The sequence below is a fragment of the Sminthopsis crassicaudata genome, chromosome 4 (genome assembly GCF_048593235.1).
Source record: "Sminthopsis crassicaudata isolate SCR6 chromosome 4, ASM4859323v1, whole genome shotgun sequence".
NCBI lineage: Eukaryota > Metazoa > Chordata > Mammalia > Dasyuromorphia > Dasyuridae > Sminthopsis > Sminthopsis crassicaudata.
The window spans coordinates 372,728,987-372,754,779 of record NC_133620.1 but is presented as its reverse complement, the minus strand read 5'-3'; the positions used below and the strand labels follow the sequence as shown (position 1 = coordinate 372,754,779).

Sequence of the window (25,793 nt, the reverse complement as noted above, 5' to 3'; positions counted from 1 at the left end):
TGATCAATAATGTTAATAGAAATTAAAATAGAAAATAAAAAGTTTTGTTTTTAGTACAGTGACTATTTTTTTGAAAGTGTACATGAAAAACATGCTGAATCACTTAAATGCATATCCACTATCAGGTGGAGCATTTTATCGATCACTTAGTGCTATGTTTGAAAACTACCTCCATGAAACCTTTACTCAGCAACTCCTGGGATGCTACCTGGACTAGAGAACCCTGGATCTTCATTCTCTGGGAGGCTACTGTAAAGGCGAAGAGACTCCTTGCAGTCGCTTGTATGTTATCCTTTGGACCACTTCTAACTTTGTCTGTAGACTTCTTCATGGGGTCTTTGAAGTTGTAAGACTTCTTTGTAAGAACAAGAAAGGGGTGAACCAGTTGAAAAAACCAACTGTCTCATTTCAAGATCTTGGTGAAGCAGTAGGAGAAGCCAGGAGCTCATGAAGCGTTATCATGTCACAATAAGGTCAAGAAAAAGAAATCTTTCTATGCTACTTTTACTCACACTGGGAAATGCAAAGTGGGAAGCTGAATGCGATAGAGCATTTATATACAAAATAAGGGAGGATGGCCAATTTGAAAAAAGGTCTGGAATAGATATACATCCATTGAGGAATTTTTTAAAAATGTTACTTCAAAGAAGCATGGAAAAACTTTTATGAAACAATGCAGAGTGAACCAAGCAAGCAAATATATGAAATTGCAACATAAAATAGAACAAAACCCAAAATGATTATTGTAATAATAATGACCAAGTTTAGCCCCAGAGAAGAGTTGAATTCCTAAAAAGAGTTCCTTCTTTGCCAAGGTAGGGGATTAGGGTGTAGAATATTGCCATACATTCAGCTGCACTAAATTGTCCTTCCATCTTTTTTTAAATTCATGATTATACAGGATGGCTTTCTGGATAAGGGAGAAGAAATAAAATCAGAAAATAATATTAAAAAGACAGCAATGAAAATAATGGGAAAATATCTGTAGATTGGTAGAGTACTAGAGAACTACAAGATTAATGTAATTGGGCAGTGTGACATGGCAGCCAAAAAAGAAAAAAAAAAAAAAAAAGAAAGAAAGAAAGAAAGAAAAAGAAAACCTCAAAAGCAATCTTAAAAAGCATGGCTTACAGAGACAGAGAGGATATTCCAACAATTCTGACATGGTCAGATAGATTCTGGGCACCAGAGTTTGTAAAGGACCCTAAATTTGAGAGGATGGAGAAGGGCTTTCAGCCAAGGATCTGGAGATGAGCAGCCAGCCTAGAGAAAAGAAGATTCACTAGGAGAATGAGAGCTATCTTGAAATATTTCAAGGATTATCATATAGAAGAGGGACTAGACTTATTAGTTTGGCTACAGATAGCAAAACTTGGAATAATGAGAAGTGTTTAGAAAAGAGCAAGTTTAAGATTGATGACATCAGGAAAAACTCTTGCTCCTGAGGTGGTGATACATTCTCGTAGTTGGAGGCCTTCAAGCTGAAGCTTGTAGCCTCTTGCTGGGACAGCGGCTTTCCCCCCCCCCCCCACATATGAATAGGACCATTACTAAGAGCCCTTCCAATTTAAAAATTACGTGATTCTGTAAATGCTGAGTAGATTTTGAACCTCAAAGCTCAAAGAAAAAAGATCTGGGACTCTCCCCAAAATGGTTTTGTTTTGGGGGAGGGGAGGTAGGATAGTAAATAGAATAGTAAAGAAAGTACCACATCAGACTGTGGTATATTCAAGTAGTTTATTGCAATTATTTGGCTCCCAGTAACTCCCACCAGCAAGGAAGACAGCCCTTGGGTTAATATCTTCCCCCTAAAATGATTTCATATATAATATCAGACATGATATTAATGCCACAGTACCCTCCATTCAACAAATCTGCAAAGGCAGTTTATTCCTTGTTTTACTCCAGGAGTACAAAAAGAAAAAAAAAAAGATATGGGCCAACTTGGGCTTTTAACATAAATCAAGTAGTCTCATGTTAAGCTTGAACCAGTCTTCATAAACAGCTAATTTCTTAGAAGAGCACCAGGACAAAAGTAAAACTTTCTAACTACTCCTTTCCTGGAATTTCCAGGTTTTGTGCCAGGGTCCAAAGCCCTGTGAACTGGAATCTAATCAAATATAATCACAAGCTTATCCTGGGGATACAGGCATAAGAGTGATCCAATGGGATGAAGTGAAACAGCATGGCTACAATCCAAACAAGGAGGATTTGATATCATTCAGGGAACTGGGATTTAGGGGGGAATGGGAAACCAAAAATGAGTGAGCAGGTTTATCATTTCATTTCTTCAAACTTCAGGATGTGAGACTAGAAGGAAGGAGAAAAGAATCCATTAGTAGAATAGCTAACTGCCCCACCCCCCCAACCCAATCTTCAAATCCTCCTCTGGAAAGGGAACCTTGGGCACACAGGTGATGCAGCATCTCTACACACCTGGCACCTGCCTGTAGGGGACGAGCAGCAGGCAAACAGATGAGGGACAGTGACATGAACTATAGCAAAGAATCTCCTAAGTGGTGGGGGAAGTGACAAAGATTGTGGAGAGAGACAAAATGGTTGACCAAAAGACTGATTTACCTCCATGCTCAAGCAGCCAGTGATTTTTCCTTTTATGACTTGACGAATAGCTTGCTTGGAACTGAGAACATCTATTTAAAAATCAAAATGAGACCTTCAAATACATTTTTAATCTGAGCTGGGGTTAAAGAAGGAGGCAGAGGCTTTGAAACAGGAGTGTATCAGTGAACAAAAGGAAGTCAGAAAGCGGAGCCCCTCTCTACTAAGCATGGAGGATATGCTTAGGGGAGGTTAGGATGGTCACTGGGACTCCAGGGCTTTCTCTGAAGAGCATCTGCACAGAGCGCCCACCCACTCTCCTCCAGGGCAGGCCAAAAGCTGGAGCAACAGCAGGAGGTTCCATAACATGGTGGAGGCCTGGAAGCTAAAGGGCAGGAGGTGAGGGAAGAGAGGGTGGAAGACCTCTTCCCTGCCTTCTGATGGCTCGCCCCACCAAGAGCAGGACCCTATCCGACTGCAAAGAGGAGACCAGCAAGGCAGCCCTTTTGATAGGGAGAGTGTGAAGGGGAGCATGATCTGTCAGCGCCCCCACTCTGCTGTGGGCTCTGGGACCCAGGCTATGGCTTCTTTGTTGATCCTCCTTCCCAGGTACTTACTCCCCGCCACAGGTGCATGCACGAGCACTTGTGCACCTAGCCCCGCTTTAACGAGATGCTCCCTCTTCAAGCCCCAGATTAGGAACACGATGAAAGTTGAAGCTCTGAAGGTCACAAGAAGCCTCCACTCCACTAGCCGGATATCCTTGGTCTCCATTAGACAGTCAAGCCTCACGGACAGGGGGCCCTTCACCCCACATCACCCCTAAGCAGTGCTCTATTGCAATTCTGAAGAAAAGCCTTGAGGGGGCGCCCCTTGGCCACTAGGTGTCCTTGGCAGGGGGAGGGAGAGGAAACAGCCTCCTAACGCATCTAAGATAAGATCTAATGAAGTGCTCCCCAAATTAACTTGCTCAGGGAATACAATGGGATTTGCAAATGTTAGGGGTACCCATAACAGAAGAAGTTCCCTTGATCAAGGCCCACAGGGCACTTATTAGTGGGTATGGAAGGTTAAGATAACCAGGAGCATCCCAGGAGTGGACCTTTTAGGGAAGGAAGCACAAAGCAGGAGCCAGGGCTCATTCTGCCTCTTGGGTGCATGTGTGTGCACCTGTGGAGGGGGTAGCTGTCATGGTGCTCCTAATAGGAATATGTAGCCAGGAGGGCAATGACTCCTGTCCCGGCCTGGACCTTCCCTGGTAGACACAGTTCCCATATCCATACCAGCCCTACCTAAAGAGCCAAAGTCTGGGACGGGGAGGGAGCACCACCTACCACAGCCCTGTTCAGGTCGAGCTGGGAGGAATGCTGCTCCCTGGCATACAACTTGGCTCACAAAGCCACAAGCTTGTGCACAACAGAGTTTGGGAAACCATGCCCTCAACCCAGAGCTGCCATGTACTCCTGGACCCCCATCAGCATCTTCCCTCTGGGGCAGGGTTGTGACATGGATTACCTTTTTCTAGCATGAAGGGCTGAGTCAGAGGTGGGATGGCCCAGAAATCATCGCTGTCCAGGCTTCGCAGAGACTGCACAGGGAGAGTGGCTGAACAGCCAAAATCAATGAAGAGCACTACAGCCCAGTCGCCTACTCGGTCCAACACCCAGCACCTGCCAGGGGAGGAAGGGAAAACAAAGAACAATTTCTATAAAGACCCACACAGAAGGTCCTCTCTAGCAGAGGACCACAGACATATAGCCTGAAGAACTCGAAAGAGCAATATTCCAACCTCATCATCTTACACAACCACTGAGGCCCAGATAAATTAAATGGCTTGCCTGGGATCCCACAGTAAAAAGCCACCACAGAAGCAACAGCAGCACCTGACAATCCAAAATGCCAGGTCCTGTATCCTATCCTCTTAAGAAAGGCAAAGGAAGGGAACCAAGCTAGAAAAGAGTCAGGCTTTCTTCATTTTTATTTTGCTCCACACACAGTGAGCAAGTAGAGAAAGTGTGTGGCAAGAAACAACAGAGTCAATCCCAGGGGCCCAGCATGAGCTGACCATGCTGCAGGGGAAAGGGGGAGTGGAAGGGGCAACAAAGGATGGGGATGGAGCCGAGAGGCAAGGAGAAAGAAGTATCTTCTCTCCCCCCATTGTCTGATTCCAGGACTTCTCTACTGATGAACCCTACTCAAAATTTATCTCCTCCAGGGGTCTAGTCTGAAACCTAAGGGCCTACTGTCTCCAAGGAACTAATCAACTCATTTATTTGACACATTCATTGTTGTACTTGTGTCCATAAGTCTTACTTCTTGCTGTTATTTCTTTCCTCTAGGACTTTTAAGTGTCTTCTATTTTTCTTCTATATTTTCAGGACAAGGGTCTGCCTTCAGTGGACAACAGACATCATGGACTACTTATGTGGCTGATTAATACAGGAAATCAGTTTTCCCATTTGTCCCAAGAGCCTTGATTACCATCCCCATCCCTGCTAAATACCTGTTCCAAGCCCCACCATCATCGTCCCCCAGGTGACATTCCCCCAAACAGCGGATCCCACGCTGAACTTCTGCATCTGCCAGGTAAGGCTGCTGTTCCTCCACTTCTGCCAGGGCATAGAACAGCTTCTCCATGTTCACATGAGCCTCCTGTCAATAACAGTCACACACTTGATCACATCCTCTATATTAAAAGCCATAATGCCTCTCTGTTCCTTCACACATTCATTTTGGCAGGAAAGAGAGGTCACAGCAATGTGAATCTCCTATGTGTGGGTTATCCTCTAGGGAGCATGGAAATTATTCAGGTGACACTTGGATCAGAAACGCATGGAGAACCAAGACTCTATGCTGACACTATATAATGACAATCCTATTTAGATCCTCTGACTCAACTGTGGTCATAGGCTCAGAAAGCTACAGCTAGAAGGATTCTTAGAGTCCATGTAGCCCAACTCCCTTATTTCGCAGATGAACATACTGAGGTCCAAAAAATTAAATGATCTGTCCAAGGTATCAAAGGTGGGATCTGTACCCAGATCCTCTGATTCCAGAGCTAGCGTCTACTCTGACATACAATACTTTGTTACGATAAGCACTAAAAATAGCCATTACAGGACACTATAGGTATTAAATAGCCATAACTTAGGCAGAAGCAAAGAAATAATCCAATTCCAAGAAAACAAGTTTAGTTAGACTTATTTCCAGGCACTATAAAAGTCCATCTTCCCCATAAAAGGGCCAAAGATTGAATGGGACCATGAGGAAGATGAAGACACATATTTTGCCTGGTCATCACCTGGTGATTCCTTATCTGCAATGTTAGTAATGGGAAGCTGGATTAGATGAGATCATATACCTTCCAGCTCTCCATCTTAGCACCCCTCCTTGTCTCATCCAGATAGAGCAGGATTGGATGGGAGGGCAGATGAATGAAGCTCCCAGGAACTCTGATATTCTGACCTTCTAGAAACTGCCTAGGCTACTTTGAGGAAGGGAGCATCCATGCTATTCTTGGGCTCTGGAGGCTGCTGTGGTGGTTTCATTTAATTACAAGTTGGAAGGAACTTTACTAGACACCCACTTCAACCTTTTCGTTCTACAGATAAGGTAAGTAATTTGCTCAGTCACATAACTAGCTAGGAAGAAGATCCAGACCTGGAAACCAAGTTGTTTTATTCCCAAATCCATTGCTCTATTCGTTACACTAAGCTGCCTCTCTAAACTCAGAGCAAATATTGTTCCCAACCTCCACCCAAAGAGAAACCAACATGAATAGCAGGGTTCCCCCTAGTCCTACCTCCGTGAGGTGTATGGCCCAGAAGAATGGTGTTTGGGGGATTGTATCTGTAACCAGTAGCCCCACTTCCCCCCGGATGCTGCGAATGATGGCCAGCCAGCTCAGGTCTTGGAAACAATCCCTTAGCAGAAACACCAAGAAGGATCCTCTACAGGAAAGAGGAAAAGTCAGGAAATGAAAATAGACAACCTTGCTTAAACTCACTCAATTATTCTTTTATTTTGAAGCTTCCCAGCATGCTAAAGTGATTCAAGTGGTAACTCAGTTAAGTCTCAATGGAAATGTCCCGCTTCTGACACCCAATCATTCACATTTGTGTGGCACTTTAAAGTTCGAAAAGCACATTCCTTTCAACAACTCTGTGAGGGAGATGGTCTAAGTATCATTATCTCCCATTTTTCAAGGATAAAATCAAGACTTAGATGTTAAATGATTTTCCCATAGTCACACAGCTAGCAGGTGTATCTGAGGTAGAATTCAAACCCAGATTTTCTGACTGTTCCCAAACCACTATACCATACTGCCTCTCAATATGAGTTTTTCTCCTGTGATTTTGGGCTATTTTCATCATTGGTCTATACAGAATGAAATTAAAAATTTAATTCTGCTGCTTTTAAAAATATACATCTTAAAAGCTACATTCAGACGACTGATTTTCTCCCTTAGTACAGAAAGTCAAGTTGTTCTAAAGATATGAAGGAGTTTTGAAATTAATTCTCTTCTACCCCCGAGCTAGAGATAATATCTTCATTGTACATATGGGGAAACAGAGGCCCCCAAAGGTTGAATGAGCTCCACAAGGTCACAGAACAACAGAGCCTAGACTAAAACCCAGGGCCCCCGAAAAAATTTACTGCTGACACCACCAAACATTCTGCCACTGTCCCTGGACTTCGGTTCAGAGGGCTAAACTCTCTGTCAGATTCCTAATCAGTCTTTCCTGCCCTTCTACTGACCTCATCTCCATGGGAACAGCGTAGGAGGCTGTCCTTGGTCTTTCAGTTACATTAGTGGAAACAGGTGCTCGAAGGGTCTGGCTGGTAGGCACTAGAATACAAACAGAAGATTCAGCCCCAGGAAAGTTATAGGTTAGAATCTGTGCTATCCAACATCTTGGGGAGACCCAGGCCTTCCTTCTACAGAGCTGAAGAGCAGAAAAGTGGAAAAAGAAAGGGAAAAACCCACCACACCTCCAAACACCAATTCTTTCTCTTCCCAGCTAAAAGCAAAGAACAGATAAATGGGGATTTCTGGCTGGCCAGATTCCTCCAATAAAGGGAGATTTCCTAAAGTGGTTTTATGAGCTTGGGGAGAAATCTAGAAAGTTCCACAGGATAAAGTGGTAGAAAGAACAAGTTAGCCTGAGAAGAGCCCCCTGGCGGCTCTTTGAGGAAGGGCTTCAGGCCAGGCACTTACCAGGGGTCACTGAGGCTTCCTCTTCCTCACCAGGAATCACAGTAGCTTTGTCTTCAAAGGGAACGTTCTCCAAAGCCTATGGCAGAGCCGAGAGCATCACTTAAACCACATGAGGACAAAAAGAAGGGGTGGAGAGGAGGAGCTCCTACTGCTGGGACCGAAGGGATTCTCAGTTCACATCGGCCATGCTATCTCTATAGCCTCTCCATGGGAAAGAAGACAGCGCACAGAGAGCCTGCTGTGGTTTCCCTCCCAAAGGATGTAAGCTCTCTGAGGTCAGGGTCTGCTTCACAAGTGACTGGTATATAGTAGGTGACTGATACTTTCCTGATTGATAATGCAAAATAAGGGGGCAGCTAGGTGGCACAGTGGATAGAGCACCAGCCTTGAAGTCAGTAGGACCAGGGTTCAAATCTGATCTCAGACACTTAACTAGTCCTAGCTGTGTGACCCTGGGCAAGTCACTTAACCCCAGACAAAGGGGGGAAAATATATATAAAATGCAAAATAAACTAGGCATTTACTTTGGAGAATTTAATCCCTGTGAATTACCAGCAGGCAAAAAAGCCAGATGGAAATTCAATGATTATCTGGTTCAGCACCATTCTTTTACAGGGGATAAAAATGGGCCAATAGAGAAGAAAGGACTAACTCAATTTAGCCTAATCTCTGTGTTCGTGAGACTGGTTGGCTAGAGAGAGACACAGGGAGAAACAGACAGAGAGTCTGCTTCCTGGTAGTTCCCTCATTTCTGGGTGAGAGGGCTTCAGTTACTCAATACTGCTATGAAGTACCAAGCATACAAATAAGAAAATTGTTAAGGTATACCAATGGCCCATGTTGAACAAATTGGTTTGTGACTGGTCTATTTGTAAACTTACAACAAAAGCAAAATAGTCTGGCAGAATGACAAGGATAAGTCAGCAATCTAATCATTAACTCAATTAAAAAAAAAAAAAACTCCCTTAAGATCCTCAAAGGTTCCTTAAAGTGCTTTATAAAATGCTTTATATTGTTATTGTCATTATTGTCACTGCTAATATCTCTAAATAAATGACTCAGGTAAAGTGTTCTCACGTGGAAGGAAAATGGTGGCATTTTACTTCATGACTCAATCTAGTTAAGAAACCAGACAAGATAGAAACAAAACAGTGTGGAAGAATTAATTCTATTACTTTAAATTAAGTGATTTCAAAGAAAATTCTCCTCGGCTCCTCCCCTCTACAAATTATCTTCAGATTTCCAAGGCCAAGAATTTAAAGAGAAGACTAAAAAGCAATTCCTATTAAATAATTTTGTACACATGCGCACAATACAGATAAACTGTGTATAAAGAAGGAACTTTTTTCCAGATATGATTTCATTGGGATGGGGAACTCTCAATTAAACCTTCTCCATCTTCACATGTAATTACAATTACTATGCATCTCACAATCATAGACAGTTACTTTGTCCAGGGTAACAAAATCAGTATTGTCAGAAATATGGACTGAACCCAGATGTTCTCTGTCAAAACTATCATATTATTCACTAAAGCCAAAGAGCTCTAAACTTTCGTGATCCTTTTATTAAAATTTTTTGAGTACTCAACTCCAAAGTATATATTTATCTATTTACAAATTATGTATGTAGCACTATATTAATAATTATGTGTGCTATAAAACTTATACAAAATAGATATTTAAAAGAATTCGATAAAGACAACATTTGACTCTAGAATAAAGAGGGAGTTACTGAAGTTCACTGAGAGAAGGCATAACACGGCCAGTTGTGCACTCTAGGAAAATTAGCTTGGCAGTATGTGGAGGATGGAATGGGGAAGGAAAAGATGAGGCTAAGAGATTAATTAGGAAACTCCTGCAATGGTGCAGTCCAGGGAAGAGGTAAAGATGGCTCTAATAAGTACAGAAGCTATGTGAGTGAAAAGAAGGGGATAGATGCAAGAGATGCTGTAGAGTTGGAAACTACAAAGTTTTACAAATGTTGAGATCTGTAGGGCAAGAGAGGATGAATAGATGAAGATGACCCTGAGGCAGTGAACATAGGCTGACTAGAAAGATGGCAGTATCCTCAAAAGTAAAAGGGAAATTTGGAAGGCAGGTTAGTTTTGGGAGAATAAAAACTTAATGAGATTTTCAATCTATCCACATCTGTTCATTCTATATGACTCATCCACATAAAAGGAGGGTGGGATCCCCAAAGCTTTTCCCTGGAGAGGTGAAGGAAACTGCACCAATGGCCCCCACTTGTGCTGAGGATCATGCCTTGAGGGTATGACACCAGATTAGAAGCCAGAAGGCTGACAGTTTGCATCCCACTGGAGGATAAGATTAGGAGAGATTGTATCAGATATCAGCCCCACAATACCAAAAGGGAAGAGCTATAAGCACTCTTCTTACTTTGTGGCAAATCACACACCCCATGGGGTCACTCCAAGGCTCTCCCTTGGGACACTACTACTCTAATCTGTGCTGCCATCATTGTTAGAAAGACAATATCAGTATCACTAATTCTGGTCTATATCCAAATTTCCAACAAATAAATACCACACACAAAATGGCTTGGCATTGTGGGGAAGAGGGGTGGCTCGCAAGCCAGCATCCCTTGGTTCAAGTTCCCCATCTGGCATATCATCACTGTAGGACCCTAAACTGCCCAGGTAATTGAGTGCAGGAGATCCATTAATCTACAGTGGCAAAGGGAGCTTCCTCCTAGATACTCTCTACACTGATGAAACCCCAGGCCCAGACAAAAACATTAACCGATATGATGATGATTGTGCCACATGGTCAAAAACCCCAAGACATTCAAGGACCCTTCCCTGGGAGAAGCCCATCCTGCCAACTTCCACTGGCAGCATGGCTGAACTTAGTCAGTCTTTAGAACTAGCAGAGTAGAGTAGTCTCTCTCAGACAGCCTTCAGTCAGGTGAAGGTCCTATGCATTACCAAAATAGGTACCATGAACCTTAAGTGAGAGCAACAATGACCTTTCTTCCTCTCTTTCAGACCCTGTGGTCTTGAGAAGTGGGCTTGGGGTTTGGATCTATTTCATTTGTCCCTTTTAGGACCGGGACTTAAGCCTTGGCCAGCATGGAAGAAAAGCCATGAGAAAAGTCTGGGTGCTCAGGACTGAGCTCAAAGGCTGTTTCGGTGTGACTAAGAAATATAGAACTGAATTAAGCCATGAACCTGATCTCCCTTCCCTCTCTAGAAACTGAGGTCTATGATAGAGAGATGATGTTTATATATTTGATTTTATTATATATTTAAAATAAATATTCTTTTGTAAAAGCTAATCTATTAAGTGGTTAAATGGAACTCAATGGAAGGGACCTTTAATATTGGGGAAATACAATCAGTGGGCACTAGAGCCAATAGCAGAGAGAATGAATACTTTCTATAATCCTCCTTAGGAGTACTAGAAAACCCGGAGTGAAATAATAATTCATTACTTTTCAAGTAGCAGGGGTCAAGATAATCAGCTACACTATTTATAGAGCTCTTTTAAACCATGTAAAAGGTTTAAGAGCTTCACTAAACTTCACACATTTTGGGATTACTCTATGTGGTTTAGCATGAACCTTGCCAATACACAAACTTTCTCTTTTGATCCATGCAACAACACTATGATGTATGATGACATTAGGTATTAGTACCCTCATTTTTAGGTGAAAAAAAAAAAAAAAAGGCTGGGAGATGTTAAGTGATCTACCCAGGGTCATATACTAGTGAATGTCACAGCCAAGATTGGAGGCCAGATTGTGCCTTCAAGTACAACACTCTAGTGCCTCCTCACAACAGCTGTGTGAGTTTCTTGTCTATATTTGTACAGGATCAGTCCAAACGCAAATCCCTAGAACTAAGTATAAGCTACCTCCTAGTTCATTCTTCACTCTTGAGTTTTCCTCCAGTCCAGTCACCAAGTTTTATCTGTGCTACCTTCATAATGTCTCACCACCCTTTTCTTCTCTTTAAGAAAGGTCACTTACTGCTCCAGACCTGATGAAGCATTGGCTTGTTATCAAAGGTCACCCAATTGGCCTAATTTCCCATGGGCTATGGGCCCATTTCCTCATGAAAGATCTGAAGAAAATGCTAGGAATCACAAAGTGACTTCTGTCCAGCTGTCTGCTCATGGGAAAGAATTCTGTAAGAAGTGCTGGAGGAAGAAGAGAAGAATTTACCGGTAGCTCTGTGTTGCTCTTAGTGGAGTCTAAGCTCTGCTTGGGGATCCAGTTGTTTGAGTTCAGGTACAACTTCCGGTTATGAAACATCTGTCCATTCAGCTGCTTGACTGCAAGGTGCACATTCTCTGCAGAGGCCAGGTCAACAAATGCAAAGCTAAAAGGGAAAAATAGAAGCCCACCTTGTCACACAGGTCAGCACTTCAGATCAGGAAGCCAGACAGCCACACTGTCCTGGGGCAGGGATAAAGCTAAAACAACACATAACACAAAGGTTTCTTCTTGGCTTCAGGGAGCATTTGAAGAAATTTTCCCACAAAAAAGGAACTCATGCTCAATGATTCATAGAGCTGGAAGAGATCTTAGTGATCAAATCTAGCTCCTTCATTTTACGGATAAGGAAACTGAGGCCCAGAGAGGTAAAGAAGTCTGTTCAAGGCATTATAAGTGGTAAACAGTAAATCTAGGATTTGAACTCAGGTCTTAATGCCTTCTGTCTTTTATACTACACAGTCTCATAATGAGGCTTATATTTCTTTCTCTGCCACTTTAGTGAAGCATAGATCTAGAACCAGAAAGGACCTCCAGGACAACTTAGTCCAACCTCCCATTTCACATGGATGCTTGTCCTATAATGCTTGGCTAGAAGATAATACAGGGTAATGTAGTTTTAAGCTTTAATAGTTTAAAAGACATTAAAAGCTAAAACTTCAATAAAACTTTTGGGACACCCTGTGTTATCCTCATTTTCAATAAATAAACATGCAAGGAAAGAGCATATAATCTAATATTATATTACCTATATACTAGATATAGATTATCTACATAATAATAGAGTCTACTGAAATTTCCAAAGTAATAGAAAGACCTAGGCAAAGCACTTTGAGAGAGAACTTTCATGGGGAAGGGGTATAAAGAGAATAAGCAGTCTGATCAGGGAAGGCTTGGCTGTAGAAGAGGGGACTTCAATAGTCACAGATGGGTTATGGATTAGGGAAGCACATTTCAGAAATGAATGGATGAATTAAAAACACAACAACCTTCAGTCCTGTGCTCCATTATAATGCTTTCCTAGTTTAGTTTAATCTTATCAGGTCCCTGCATTATGAGAAGAAAACTCAGAGACATTGTGAATTATCAAGAAGAGGTAACATTACTATTCCTTTGAATATCTTTAGCACCAATATGCTAAAAACATCAAAGTACTTTTTATCACTACATTTCCTCATTTTAGGGCACCAGAAAAGTACGGAGTGTGCATTTTCCTCATTCTACAAATAACCAAGTCATTAAGCCATGGTTTCTGCAAGGTCATCTTAGCACTGTACTAGGATAGGACTAGAAATAGAACTAAGCTTTGTGATCTCTTGGCACATGGTCTGAAACAGAGTTAGATGCAGAATCATACTCATAATGTCCATTCCAAATCTTTTCACCTTTCAACTTCCAAATCTACCTAGCCAATTAACACCTTTCCCCCTACTATCTAAGAATACAAAAGCCCTGAAACATGATCTCCCTCAGCTTTTCTCCTTCTTACTTTAAAACTTATGTTTTCTATTGCCTTCCTCCCATCCCCCTATTCCTACTCTGAGGAAATATAGTGTCCCAGTGAAATTTAATTCCTTTTTTCTGTTATCTCATCTTTGCTTTTCTCATCCATGAAATAAAATGAGTAGTTTAGATTAGATCATTTTGAAGATCTATTTTACTTCTACAATGACAGTTCTCTCCTAGTTTCTTCAGGGTCCATTTCTATCAGAATCACAGAAGGAATCTCAGTACCAGGTAATCCATGCCTGAAAAAAATCCCCTTTGCAATAATGTGTTAGATTCCTTTCTACTTGAAGAATCCTTCCTCCAACATGGACAACCCACTACTTCCCAAGGCAGCCAATTCCACTTTTGGACAATTCTAGTTGTTAGTTTTTCCATACATCAAGCCTATTAAATCTGTCTCTTTCAAATTTCTACCCATCAATGCTAGTTCTGCATTTGGAGATAAATAAAAAAAGTTTTAATCATTTGTTTATAGAAATATTCTTCAAAAAACTGAAGACAGCTATCATGTTCTCCTATAAGTCTTCTCTGGGCTAAATGTCCTCAAATGGCATGTTCTGTACCCATCTCATCTGTTCTGGCCTCTTCTTGATGACTTCCAACTTAAGATCTTTTATAAAGACTTATCCTCCTAATTCTAACCTTTACCACTCTCTATACATTCCCTATGATGTTGCCAGATTAATCTTTGACATCATGATAATAACCTGCACCTACTGCTCAGTAACTCAAAAAAAAAAAAAATGGTTCTCTACTGCCTACTAAGAAAAAAAAAATCCCTTGTCCTGAACTTGTTACTAAAGAAAATCATGCAGTCTGAATAACTACTGACTATCCCTGAGAAAACACTATTCCCTCTTCTCTTCTGGGCCTTTCTTCAGTATTCTTGGTTAACTGATGGGCTGCTCTCCTTTCCCTATCTCAGCAGGATAGCCCAGAACCATCTTTCAAGGCCCAACTCAAATGTTCTTTCCCTGAAATCCTTATGATTCCTAAAACAGATGTCCTTCTCATTAGATCTCATGGCACTATTCCTATTTTTCACTTTCTTAATTCTAATTGTATCCATATGCCTATCTGATTAACACTTTGTAATTTCTTTTGAGAAAAGGAACTATCCTACTTCTACAACCCCACTGTCTATAAATGCGCTGCACACCGTAGGGACTTAATTGTTGGTTGAATAAACAAAGGGATACAGAAGAAAGATGTTTCCAAAAGTGAATGTTTTGCCAATGAGGAGGACAAGAGAGTCCTGAAATTTGGAGCCTATCAATCTTGTTTCTTTGCCAACACAACATATCAGCAATCTGAACAAAAGTGAGAGAGTATTTTCCCAAAAAGTTAAAAAGGAAAAGTCACTCTACCATTTGCAGCCATTCTGGACTTTCTGAACACGGAGTGGGCCAAAGTCCTTCAGAAGGGATAGAATGTCCTCCTAAGGATGAAAAAGTACAAGTGAGAAAGAAGAGGATTAGTGATGAGGAGAAAAGGGAGAAAGGGAAGGGAAAGAAAACAACGTTATTGTAGTTGCTAAATTTTAATCTTAAACTGCAATATACCAGACACTTGGTCTGTATATGTCCTGTCATTAAGCAATAGGGAGAACAGATTCACTTCAATTCCAGCCCCATTTTGTAAGATAATCTATTACCAAAAGGAATTGAATTGACTTCTCTTCTCTAAGAAGAAATTTATGACTGTAAAGGACTTTGAATCTGTGACATGTAAATATTGTTTGAAGAAGCTTGGGAAGGGACCATGACAGATGTAATGGGAAAGGGATAGTCACCTCTGATGTAAAGCTTCTTTTGATCTCTACTGCTAGAGCATCCTTCCCACAGAAATAACCTCGTTGTTTACCTTATACATATTTTGTATTAACTTAGAGGTATAGATTTTGTTTTTGCTAATAGACAATAAGTTCCTTGAGTCAAAAAGTCAAGTCAACAGATAACTAATATATGCCCAGCACTGACTAAATTCTGCAGACACAAAGAAAGAGAAAAGAAGCCCTAGTCTCAAGTAGTTCCCATTCCATGCAAACAGCTATGTACATGGCAAGATATTTTCTAGGTAAAATGGAGGTAATGTCAGTGAGATTTGTTGCAGAAGCTGAGATTTGAAGGAAGTCAGGAAGTGGAGGTGAGGAAAGAGAGTTCTTGGCATAGAGAACACCCAATGCCTTATGCATGGAGTCAGAAAATAGAGTATCTTGGGCTAGGAATAGCTGGGAAGGCCAGTATCCCTGGATCATAAAGTATATGAGGTAAGTAAAGTATAAGAAGGGATTAAGTTACAAAGGACTTTAAAAGACAAACAAAGGATTTTATTTGTGATCCCAGAGGTAATAAGGTGTCAATAAAGTTAAACTTTTTGGGAGAAAGGTGACATAGTCAGAGCTGAGCCTTAGGAAATCATTTTTTTTTAGCTAAGCTGGGGATGAACTACAATAAAGAGGGACTAGAGTAGAGACAGGGAGACCAAGCTCCAAGTTATGTCAGCAGGCCAGGTGCTAAATGATAGGACCTGCCAGGGTAGTAGTAGTATCAGAAAACAGAACATACAGAAGAACTTTTAAAAGCATTAAAATACTAAACAGACTAAAGTCTTAAACTCTTGAGACACCTTGTATAAATGCCAGATATTATTAGTTTTATAATCCCCAAATAAATTTGTAAACCTCCTTGAGGCTACAGAGTATTTTATTTTTCATCTTAGATCTTCAAAGCCAAGCTAGTCCTTGTACTTGGTAGATGTTTTTTAAAATTGGATTGCTTTTAGACCTTATTTAAATCTTCCTCATAATAGTTGTTAGAAATTAGTTTGGAGGAATAAGTCCCGAGTAGTCTAAAAAAACATTTTGTAATCCATAAATATTCCCCCAAGTCTTCAAAAATTTTTAGAAATGTTCACATCTCTTTATAGTATGTCATCCACTCTTCCTACCTCATCAATATTCCTTCTAGTCTTTTGTTAATTTCTTTTTTTCTCCTGAGGCAACTGGATTTAAGTGACTTGCCCAGGGTCACACAATTAGGAAGTGTTAAGTGTCTGAAGCCAGATTTGAACTCAAGTCCTCCTGACTTCAGGACTGGCTGTTAAATTTCTTTTTAAAAAGCATTTAAACATATCTTAGTAATTAGGAAGAAATTTCTCCATTTATTGCCACCAAATGACAAAAAATCACTATTAGACCATTTAAGACCATTCATATACCAATGTAAACCATAGCCCAATATAAACCAGGCCTTCAGCCATGAGTTTATGGAGACTGGGTTTAATTCTGCAGTTGGAAGCCTGACTCTAAAATATCGTTGTTATACCCCCTACTGAAGTTTATTCTGGGAAACCACAAGACTCCAGTTCTTGTCTAGGGCTCCACAGATGTGGGGAACACTGTCCCCCAGATTCAATGTAAACATTCAATATAAACAATGCAAATACCGAGTACAGGACAATGTATTTTACCCCATGGACAATTTTATGAGTTGCTATTATCCTTCTGCTCTGGTATAGGCCACTTTTCCACAAGGTCCTAAAACCCTACATACTCAGTTCCATCACAAGGAATCAATTGCCCTTAGAATGGCACTTAAAGTTGGGAGTCTGATGGCAAAACAATGTCCCTTTCCTATCACCAGTGGAACATTCTAATGAATTCCTTTTTCTATGAGGTCACCACCCTCCTTACAGTGCTCCCTTGCAGTTTAAACTCCACCAGAACATATTTGGGTAATAATCTCAAATCTTGGTTAAGTACCTCACACATCAGAGGCACCTTATGAAAAGATGGGAGCTGGATGGGCTGAGAAGGAAACAGTTTCTTGTCCTCCAAGGAATGACGAATTGAGGCACTAAAGTTATCAGATAAGTGGATCAACCCATTAAGTGTTAGAAGAAAAAGAGCTGGCCACAAATTGGCTCAGGAGTTCATGGCAGCCATTAGCTGACTTGACAACAACAAAGAGGTCTACTATCTTCTGGGAGTACATAGATACAACCTAAAAGAACCTCCCAAGACAGATTACTACTACCTTCTGGTGATACACCCGGGCACAAAGGATACTGCCAGAAGGAACCTAAGATAGACTGACAAAGGCAATGAAGTTTGGAGAAAGAAAATACAGAGCACAGAGTGATTGTTTCCCTCACTGTGATCTACTAACCACAAAGAATGGAGAAGAGGAAAAAAATGAATTGGTAAATACTCAGGTGGATAATGAGATCAGAGATTCTGGACTACAATTATCATATAGATAATAGACTTAAAAGGGATGGAGTACATCCCTTTTAAGTATCTCTGTTATTAGGGGTATCCTGTTAAAAAGTATCCCTATTATTTATTCTAATAAATACCAGTGAGAGTGCATTTATAGAGTACCTCATAATCCTACAAATATAATATCTAATCTAATAAAAAGGGCTTTAAAAAGGAGGAGTCAGAGGAAGGGATAAAAATGTCTGCTATTAACTAGAAAACTATATACCACTAAATACAAAGAAGAATAGCAGTTAAGTCACCTAGAAGTTCAGAAAAATCTAAGGAAGGAGCCAGAAATAAAAACTCAAAATCTCAATATATCTACATGCAAAAGGCAGACATTAAGGCAATAAGCAAGAGGAATTAAGCAAAAGTGACCTATTACTGAGATCTGGTAGAATGAAATCCAGGACTATTCAAAAGAAACAGGATACATAAAGGGGAGAGGAATAGCATTAAGAAGTTATATGCATGTGAAAAAAAATCCAGAAACTAGAGACTAGAATGTGGAGAATATCTGAATGAAGATTAATGGAGAGGAAAAAAAAAGAAACAAGTGTCTTTATAATCTACTCTGGACCTAGACAGAAAGAGGAAATTGAAAGCTAGATGTTAAAATGTTGGAATGGTATACCTCAAGTCTAGAAGAGATTTCATACTTCAAAAAGTGGAAGAACAAAAAAGGGGGAAGATTTTCTGATTCATGGAAATGATAGAAACTTTGTGGAGCAGTCACCATTCCCTTCTTGAATTTGTAATGGAGAAGATGAAAGCCTGACAAAGTCATATAAGCACCCTAAATTTTCAGAGATGTGTAAATTGTTTAGAAAGAAAAATAACATAGGAACCCAAAAACTAAAATCTATTCTATAGGCAACGTTATCCAAGGAAACACAGGAATGAAATTCTTTTTTAAAAAATTTATTTAGTATTTTCTTTTTCTTTTTAAAAATAATATTTCTTTTTTCCACTTACATGTATTGAGTTTTCAACATTAATTTTTCTAAGATTTTGAGATCCAAATTTTTTCTCCTTCCATCCCCAAAACAGCAAGCAATCACTATAAGTTATAATATTTAATTTTACTCCAGTTACATGTGAAAACAATTTTAATATTTGTTTTTAAAACTTTAAATTCTAAATTCTCTCCTTTCCTTCCTTCCTCCTACTCCCCCCTCCCCGCATTGAGAAGATAAACAATTCAACATAGGTTATACAATAAGTCATGTAAAATATTTAGTAATTAAATTCTTAAGATATAAAGGGAAAGAATTATAATGAGAAAAAGGGACAGTTAACTGAAGAGATCAATGCAGATGCACAGTGAACTAATCAACCAACTTTTTTTCCCCTCCAAATCTATATACAAAAGATGACAACAAGAATTAGTTAATAAAGAAAGGAAATGAGAGCATAATGATCCTGCTACGTCAGTGTCAGGAGTGCTAAAAGCTTAGAACGAGCTGAAGCTGGTAAGCAAAGCTAAGGACAACAAAAAAGATTTTTAAGAGGTTATACTGGGAGAAAGAAAGAATCAAAGAAGGGAAACGAATGTTACTTGGGAGATGGGGAAGAGAAAGTGATCAGTTCTCATCTTGCTTCTGTTTTGTTTTCTGGCAAAAAGACTTTTGTACTAGAAACAACAGAACAAATGATTAATAGGGAGTTGTTACCTATAAGGAAATTCAAGACAGACCACTTCATTTCACTTGATGAATTGAAATCACAGTATAGAAACACAGATATTGAAATAACTAATAAGTGTGATTAAACCTTGGCATTTAAAATATTATGGAAACGTAAGAGGTATTATACGACTAGAGGACAAATATTCAGATTTTCTAAAAAACTGAAGAAAAAAGTACCTGCAAACTATAAGTCAGTCAGCATGTCTTCAATTTCTGAGAAAATTCTAGAATGATGCTTTAAAAGATGGTTAGTGAACACTGAGCAATGGAAGAAGAGATTACAAAGAGCCAGCACAGATCATGATAGATCATGACAGAATAACCTCATTTCCGTTTTTGAGTGTTATTAAATTGATAGGGATAGGGGAATGTTGTAGATACAATATACCTACACTTTAGCAAAACATTTAATAAAGTATGTCATAGAATTCTTGTAGAAAATATGGAGAAATATGGGCTTAACAATAAGATAGATGGATTCAAAGCTGATTAGCTGGATGGACTCAAAGGATAAATGTTCTTCAAATATAACAGTTTAATTTAAACTTGGCAGGAGGTCTTCAGGGCAGTGTTCCAGGAAAACCTTATACTGTTTACTTTTTTATCAATGACTGAGATAAAGACATAGGTGGCATGTTTATCAGATTGGCAGCTATTTAGTTCCAGGTAACCCAGTTTTCATATCTATACTCAATGCCTCACTCAATCTTCCACAGGGTAGGTTATAATTAATGTTTGTTTATTCAAATGACTGGCATTATGTGCAAGGCAATTTTTGAAGCTGGTGTTATCCAAGAAACCTGATCTCCATGAATATAAGGCTAGATTCTAGAATCCTGCTACCTAAGGAATTTTCTTTTCTCCTAACTAGAAATCTGGAATTATGACATTGTGTAGGAATTCCTCTCCCTTGTTCTCTCTCTAGGACTTTTATGCTCTATACTTTTAACCCAGAAGCTGCTAACTCTTAGGACAGAAAAATATACTCAGGAATCTATTCCCTTACTTATGGTCAGACAAAGAAAAAGAGAAGCCAAAACTGTCCAGAAATTTTATATCCAGGAATCTTCTTCTCTGGTTGTATGGACAAGCAAAGACACTTTTATTCATTCTCTCTCTACCTCACACACCCCTACACACACACACACACACTTTTAAGTTCTTGAAAGGGGAGAAAAAAAGGGTGAAAAGAGCAAAAGTACTCTCTTGCTGGTTCCTTCTCTTAGACAAAGAGCTCTTGTTGGCTCTTAAGTATCTTACCCATTCCATTCATCTTTTTTTTTTTTTTTTATAAAGTTTTTTATTTACAAAGCATATGCATGGGTAATTTTTCCAATTTGACTTTTGCAGAACCTTTTGTCCCAATTTTCCCCTCCTCCCACTCCCCTCCCCTAGCTGGCAGATAGTTCAATACATGTTAAATAAGTAGAAATATATGTTAGATCCAATATATGTATACATATTTATACAGTTATTTTGTTGTACAAGAAAAATCAGATCAAGAAGGAAGAAAAAGAAAAGCTGAGAAAGAAAACAAAATGCAAGCAAACAACAACAGAGAGAGAATGCTATGTTGTGGGACACTCAGTTCCCACAGTTCTCTCTCTGGGTGTAGATGGCTCTCTTCATCACTGAGCAACTGGAACTGGTCTGAATCATCCCATTGTTGAAGAGAGCCACATCCATCAGAATTAATCGTCCTACAGTCTTGTTGTTTCCTTATATAATGATCTCCTGGTGCTGCTCATTTCACTGAGCATCAGTTCATGTAAGTCTCTCCAGGCCTCTTTGAAATCATCTTCCTGCTCATTTCTTATAGAACAATAATATTCCATAACATTCATACCATAATTTATTCAGCCATTCTCCAACTGATGGGCATTCACTCAGTTTCCAGTTTTTTTGCCACAAACATTTTTGCACATGTGGGTCCCTTCCCCTCCTTTAAGATCTCTTTGGGATATAAGCCCAGTAGAAACATTGCTGAGTCAAAGGGTATGCACAGTTTGATAATATTTTGAGCATAGTTCCAAACTGTTCTCAAGAATGGCTGTGTCCATTTACAGATCCATCAATGATGTATCAGTGTCCCAGTTTTCCCACATCCCCAACCCATTCATCAACCTTTATTGATGAACCCTACCCTCAAGGAGGCCCCAAGAGGTTAACTAATTCATCTTAGGGGCAATACTTTGTTCCTCTCAAAAAGGTGCTGATGGATATGTCCACACTATATAAGAGATACTTTCAAAAGTTCCCTAGAAAGTTCAATCTCTCACTAGGCTCACCAAATTGATTAGGGATATCCTCTAATAAATATCTTACACCCAAAGGTGTCCCACACCAAGGCTCTCCTTCAGGTAATTCAACTTGATGCTGATACGCCCTTGATCACCTCCACCCCCACCACCAATATTACAAAGCATTTTGCTTTCTGGCGTAAAATTATGCCAAAGATCTGTCGTGTCCTAAATAAAATCAACTTGATTTTCAATTTAGAGATTTAGCTCTTAAAATAAAGCATGAAAGCTGTCAGATCTCTAATTTTCCCCCCATACTCCTCTTCTTTCCATTCCCACTTAGTCCATGTCTAAACTATTAAACTTCCTAGTCACAGAATCTCAAAGTTGGAAGACACCTCACAGATCACATAACCTTTTCCATACCTGAAGCAAAATATCTCCAAAAGAAGCAGCTAAACCGCATCTACCTGAAGACCTTCATGTGACTTCTTTCCCACAACCTTTCAGATTCTTCAAGAGAATAGATCCTGTTCCTACAGTCTTCTCCTGACCATCCACCCTTAGTCATCTCAGACATTTCTTATCCAGCAAAGCTTTCTAACCCTCCCTCCCTTTCTTCCCACCATCTGGTCACTCTCCTCTGTGTGGAAAAGTTCCAGTTTTTCTGTATCCTTCCTAAAATGTGGCATTCAGAATTAAAAACACATGGAAAAGGGATTAATTTTTTCTATGTCCAGAAAGAAAAAAAAAGTAGAATGAGTAGAAGTTACAGAAAGGCAGATGTATGGCTCAATGGAGAAGAACTTGGCAATTAGAGTCGCTACCAAGATCAGAGATTTAGAGCTCAAAAGGACCTCAGCAGTCACCTTGCCCAGCACCAGATGTGTCTTGTCCGAGGTCACACCAGTAAATGGCACAGTCAGAGCCTGAACTCGGGTCCTCTGGTTCCAAATATGGTACACTTTCATAGGATTACAGCATTAGAGATAGGAGGTACCTGAGAGATCAACAAATACAAAGCTCTCATTTACAGATGAGGAAGCAGAGGTATAGAAAGGTTAAGTAAATACCTTACTGACAATCTCAGGTCTGGTCTCCAAGTTCAGCACCCTGTCCACTATGCCACACTGTTTCTCTTTCCACCACCCAAAAGCAGAACAGAAGGCACAGAGGACTTAAAAGCTAAAAGAGATCTTTGAGATCTAGTGCAATCCTTCCATTTTGTAATAATAATTGACATTCATATGAAATTTTAAGCCTTTCAAAGTACTTTATATGCATTATTTCATAGATAATAACCTGGTGAGATAAGTCCTACAGATATTTTCGTTTTATATAAAAGGAAAAAGGGTCAGAGTTTTAAGTGATTTACAGTTATATAATTAGTAAGTGATGAAATCAAAATCTAGACATAGGTATTTCCTCTCTCCAAGTCCAGCTAATGAATTCTTAGTTCTTTACATCTTTAAGTAGAAGCTGACTGATCTGTGACTGACTGTGAGAGAAACTGTAGAGTTGATGTCTAATTCATGTATGTTTTCATGCAAGTTGGATCAGATGACCACCTATGTTCATTCCAATTCTGAGATTCTATAAATCTCTATTCTGGCTTAGCAGATACTTAGGTTCTTTTCACTCCACCCTTCTTTTTAGTATTTAAAGTACTCCATCACATTTGCCAGTCTCCAAGAAATTATCTCTAAAGGCTTGGTCTATGATCTATAAATCTAAATTCTGCTAAGATCATCTACTCAAAAAGTTGTTCTTATACTATATGACACTGTATATCATCCCTAGTTTAGCAACTTTCAAAAACATCCCTGATGCTAACCTGAAATCTCCTGAGCTGGCATTAAGGGCTCTCATAATGTACCCCCAAGCTACTTTTCCAGCCATCTGGCAAACCTCCTATACAAACCCTTGTTTCAATTTGACCTTGTTCTTTTCAAGGCCTCTGAGGCATATGAGGCAATGCAGTAGCAAAAGCACTAAACTTGCCATCAGATTTCTTGGACTTTACATAAGTAAATACATAATCACAGATAAAGAACTCCTCTTCTCTGGGTCTCAGTTTCATTATCTATGTAAAATGGAGATTTGCCCTGACTTGTCTATAGTTAGCCATCCCAGCTTTGACATTCCATGATGTTAAACCATGAACATTCCCATTCCTTTTCAGATTTCCTTGCCTACAAAGCAAGCCTCTCCCACTCATGCTCAAAATCCAAAGGGCAGTGGAGAGATGTAATTAATCAAGAAATATTCATTAAGCACCTGGGTACCAGGGTATTTATAGCAGTTCTTTTTGTGATGGCAGGAGTTGGAAATCCAGAAAATACCCACCAACTGGAGTATGGTTTAATAAGTAGTAATATATGATTGAGATGGAATACTATTGTACTATAAGAAATGACCAATAAATAGGGTGTTTTTAGAAACACCTAAGACTTACATGAACTTATGCAGAATGAAGTGAGTAGGACAAGAACATTGTACATAGTAATAGCAATATCAGATGATCATCAAGTAATGATTTAGCTCTTCTCAGCAATACCACGATCCAAAACAATCCCAAACGACTTATGATGAAAAATGCCATCCACCTCCAGAAAAAGAACTGATAAGAGTTTGAATGCAGACCAAAGTGTACTATTCTTTTCTTTTTTTATTCTTTTTTGTTCAAGTTTTCTTCTACAAAATGACTAGTACATAATTATGTTTTACATTACTGCACATGTATACTCTATATAAGATTGTTTCCCATCTTGTGGTGGGGGAAGAGAAAGGAGTGAGAGAATTTTAAACTCAAAATTTTTTAAATGTTAAAAAATTATTTTTCCATAGAATTAGAGAAAATATTGTTTTTTAAAAGCACCTCACATGTCAGGTGCTATACTATACACTAGAGATACCAAGACAAAAATTATATGGTTCCTGACCTTAAGGAGTTTATATTCTATAGGGGAAGATGACAGGGACATATCTAAGGTAAAATAATATAGAAATAAACACCAGATAATTTGGTCCAGAATAAGGAAAGGCTGCATGCAAGAAATGGTATCTTAGCCAAGTAGGATTCTAAGAGGTAGAAGAGTATATTCTAAGATAAGTAGACAGCACTGCAAAGGAACAGGAATAGGAGATGGAATGTCATGGGTGAGGGATCCATAAAAGCTCATTTGCAACCATGGAGTATATAAAAAGAATAAGCCCAGAAAGGTGGGCTGGAGCCAGGTTGTGAAGGGCTCTCACTACCAAACAGAAGAAATTTTATTAGATCACAGAAGTCATAGTCATTGAATTTTCTTGAGCAGGGAAGGATAAAATCACAGATTAGAGCTGAGAAGAATTTCAGAAATCTAATCCCCTTCATTTTGCAATGAAGAGGATGAACACCAGAAAGGATTATCAAGTTGGTCACTAGTAATAAGTGGCAGAACTTGGATTTAAATCCATATCCTCTGACTCTTCTGACTGTAAGTGTCAGGGTCAGATCTGTGCTTTAAGAATGTCACTCAAGACAACTATGTGGGAAATGAACTAAAGAAGGAGAGGCAGGCTCCCTGAATAAGATGTTACTAACAATTCAAATGAGAAGTGGAGAAGTTCTGGACTGGAGTGGTGGCCCTCAGAGTGAGGAGGAAATAGAAACAAAAGATGCTATGGAGTTAAGAAGATTTTGAAACTGATTGGCTACATGGGATGAGTGAGCCTATGGAGTCAAGAATGTCTCAGACTGCAGATCTTCATGCATGGTGGCTACCTGGACCAAAATGGGCAAATTATAAAGAACAGGAGGTCTGGATAGGTAGCAATACATTAGGAATAAAGAATTATGCAGGAGAAGAATCAGAATGTTACCAGAACCATACAGAATTAGAAGAGCCAGGCCAATTATATAGCAAAGATGAAAAATGGAAGGAGAGCGTCAAGACATCTGGAGGATTATCAACACACTGGAGGGATTCTTTGTGGAGGATTTATTGGAAATTATGGACAATAGCTGAAAAGATGAAAAGACAAAGTTGGGTTATAATTATTGGAGAAATTATTCTTAACTTGTCAAGATTGCTGAA

The 25,793-nt window shown here is 39.5% G+C and overlaps 1 protein-coding gene across 2 annotated transcripts in view; it reads right to left on the bottom strand.

Moving 5' to 3' along the window:
• Positions 1-1,725: 1,725 nt before the first annotated feature.
• Positions 1,726-25,793, bottom strand: part of TDRD10 (tudor domain containing 10) — a 46,761-nt gene continuing 22,693 nt past the window's right edge. Inside the window, exons 5-13 of one of the 2 annotated variants that reach the window (XM_074262157.1) lie at positions 14,890-14,960; positions 11,963-12,119; positions 7,778-7,853; positions 7,318-7,408; positions 6,362-6,509; positions 5,063-5,211; positions 4,075-4,229; positions 2,581-2,651; positions 1,726-2,310 (exon numbers count right to left, since the gene is read on the bottom strand). In XM_074262157.1, the coding sequence (XP_074118258.1) occupies positions 2,278-2,310; positions 2,581-2,651; positions 4,075-4,229; positions 5,063-5,211; positions 6,362-6,509; positions 7,318-7,408; positions 7,778-7,853; positions 11,963-12,119; positions 14,890-14,960 (951 nt within the window). In that variant the 3' untranslated portion in view covers positions 1,726-2,277. Of the gene's footprint in view, positions 2,311-2,376; positions 2,652-4,074; positions 4,230-5,062; positions 5,212-6,361; positions 6,510-7,317; positions 7,409-7,777; positions 7,854-11,962; positions 12,120-14,889; positions 14,961-25,793 lie in introns of those variants that run through there. The other variant, XM_074262156.1, reaches the window with a different exon arrangement.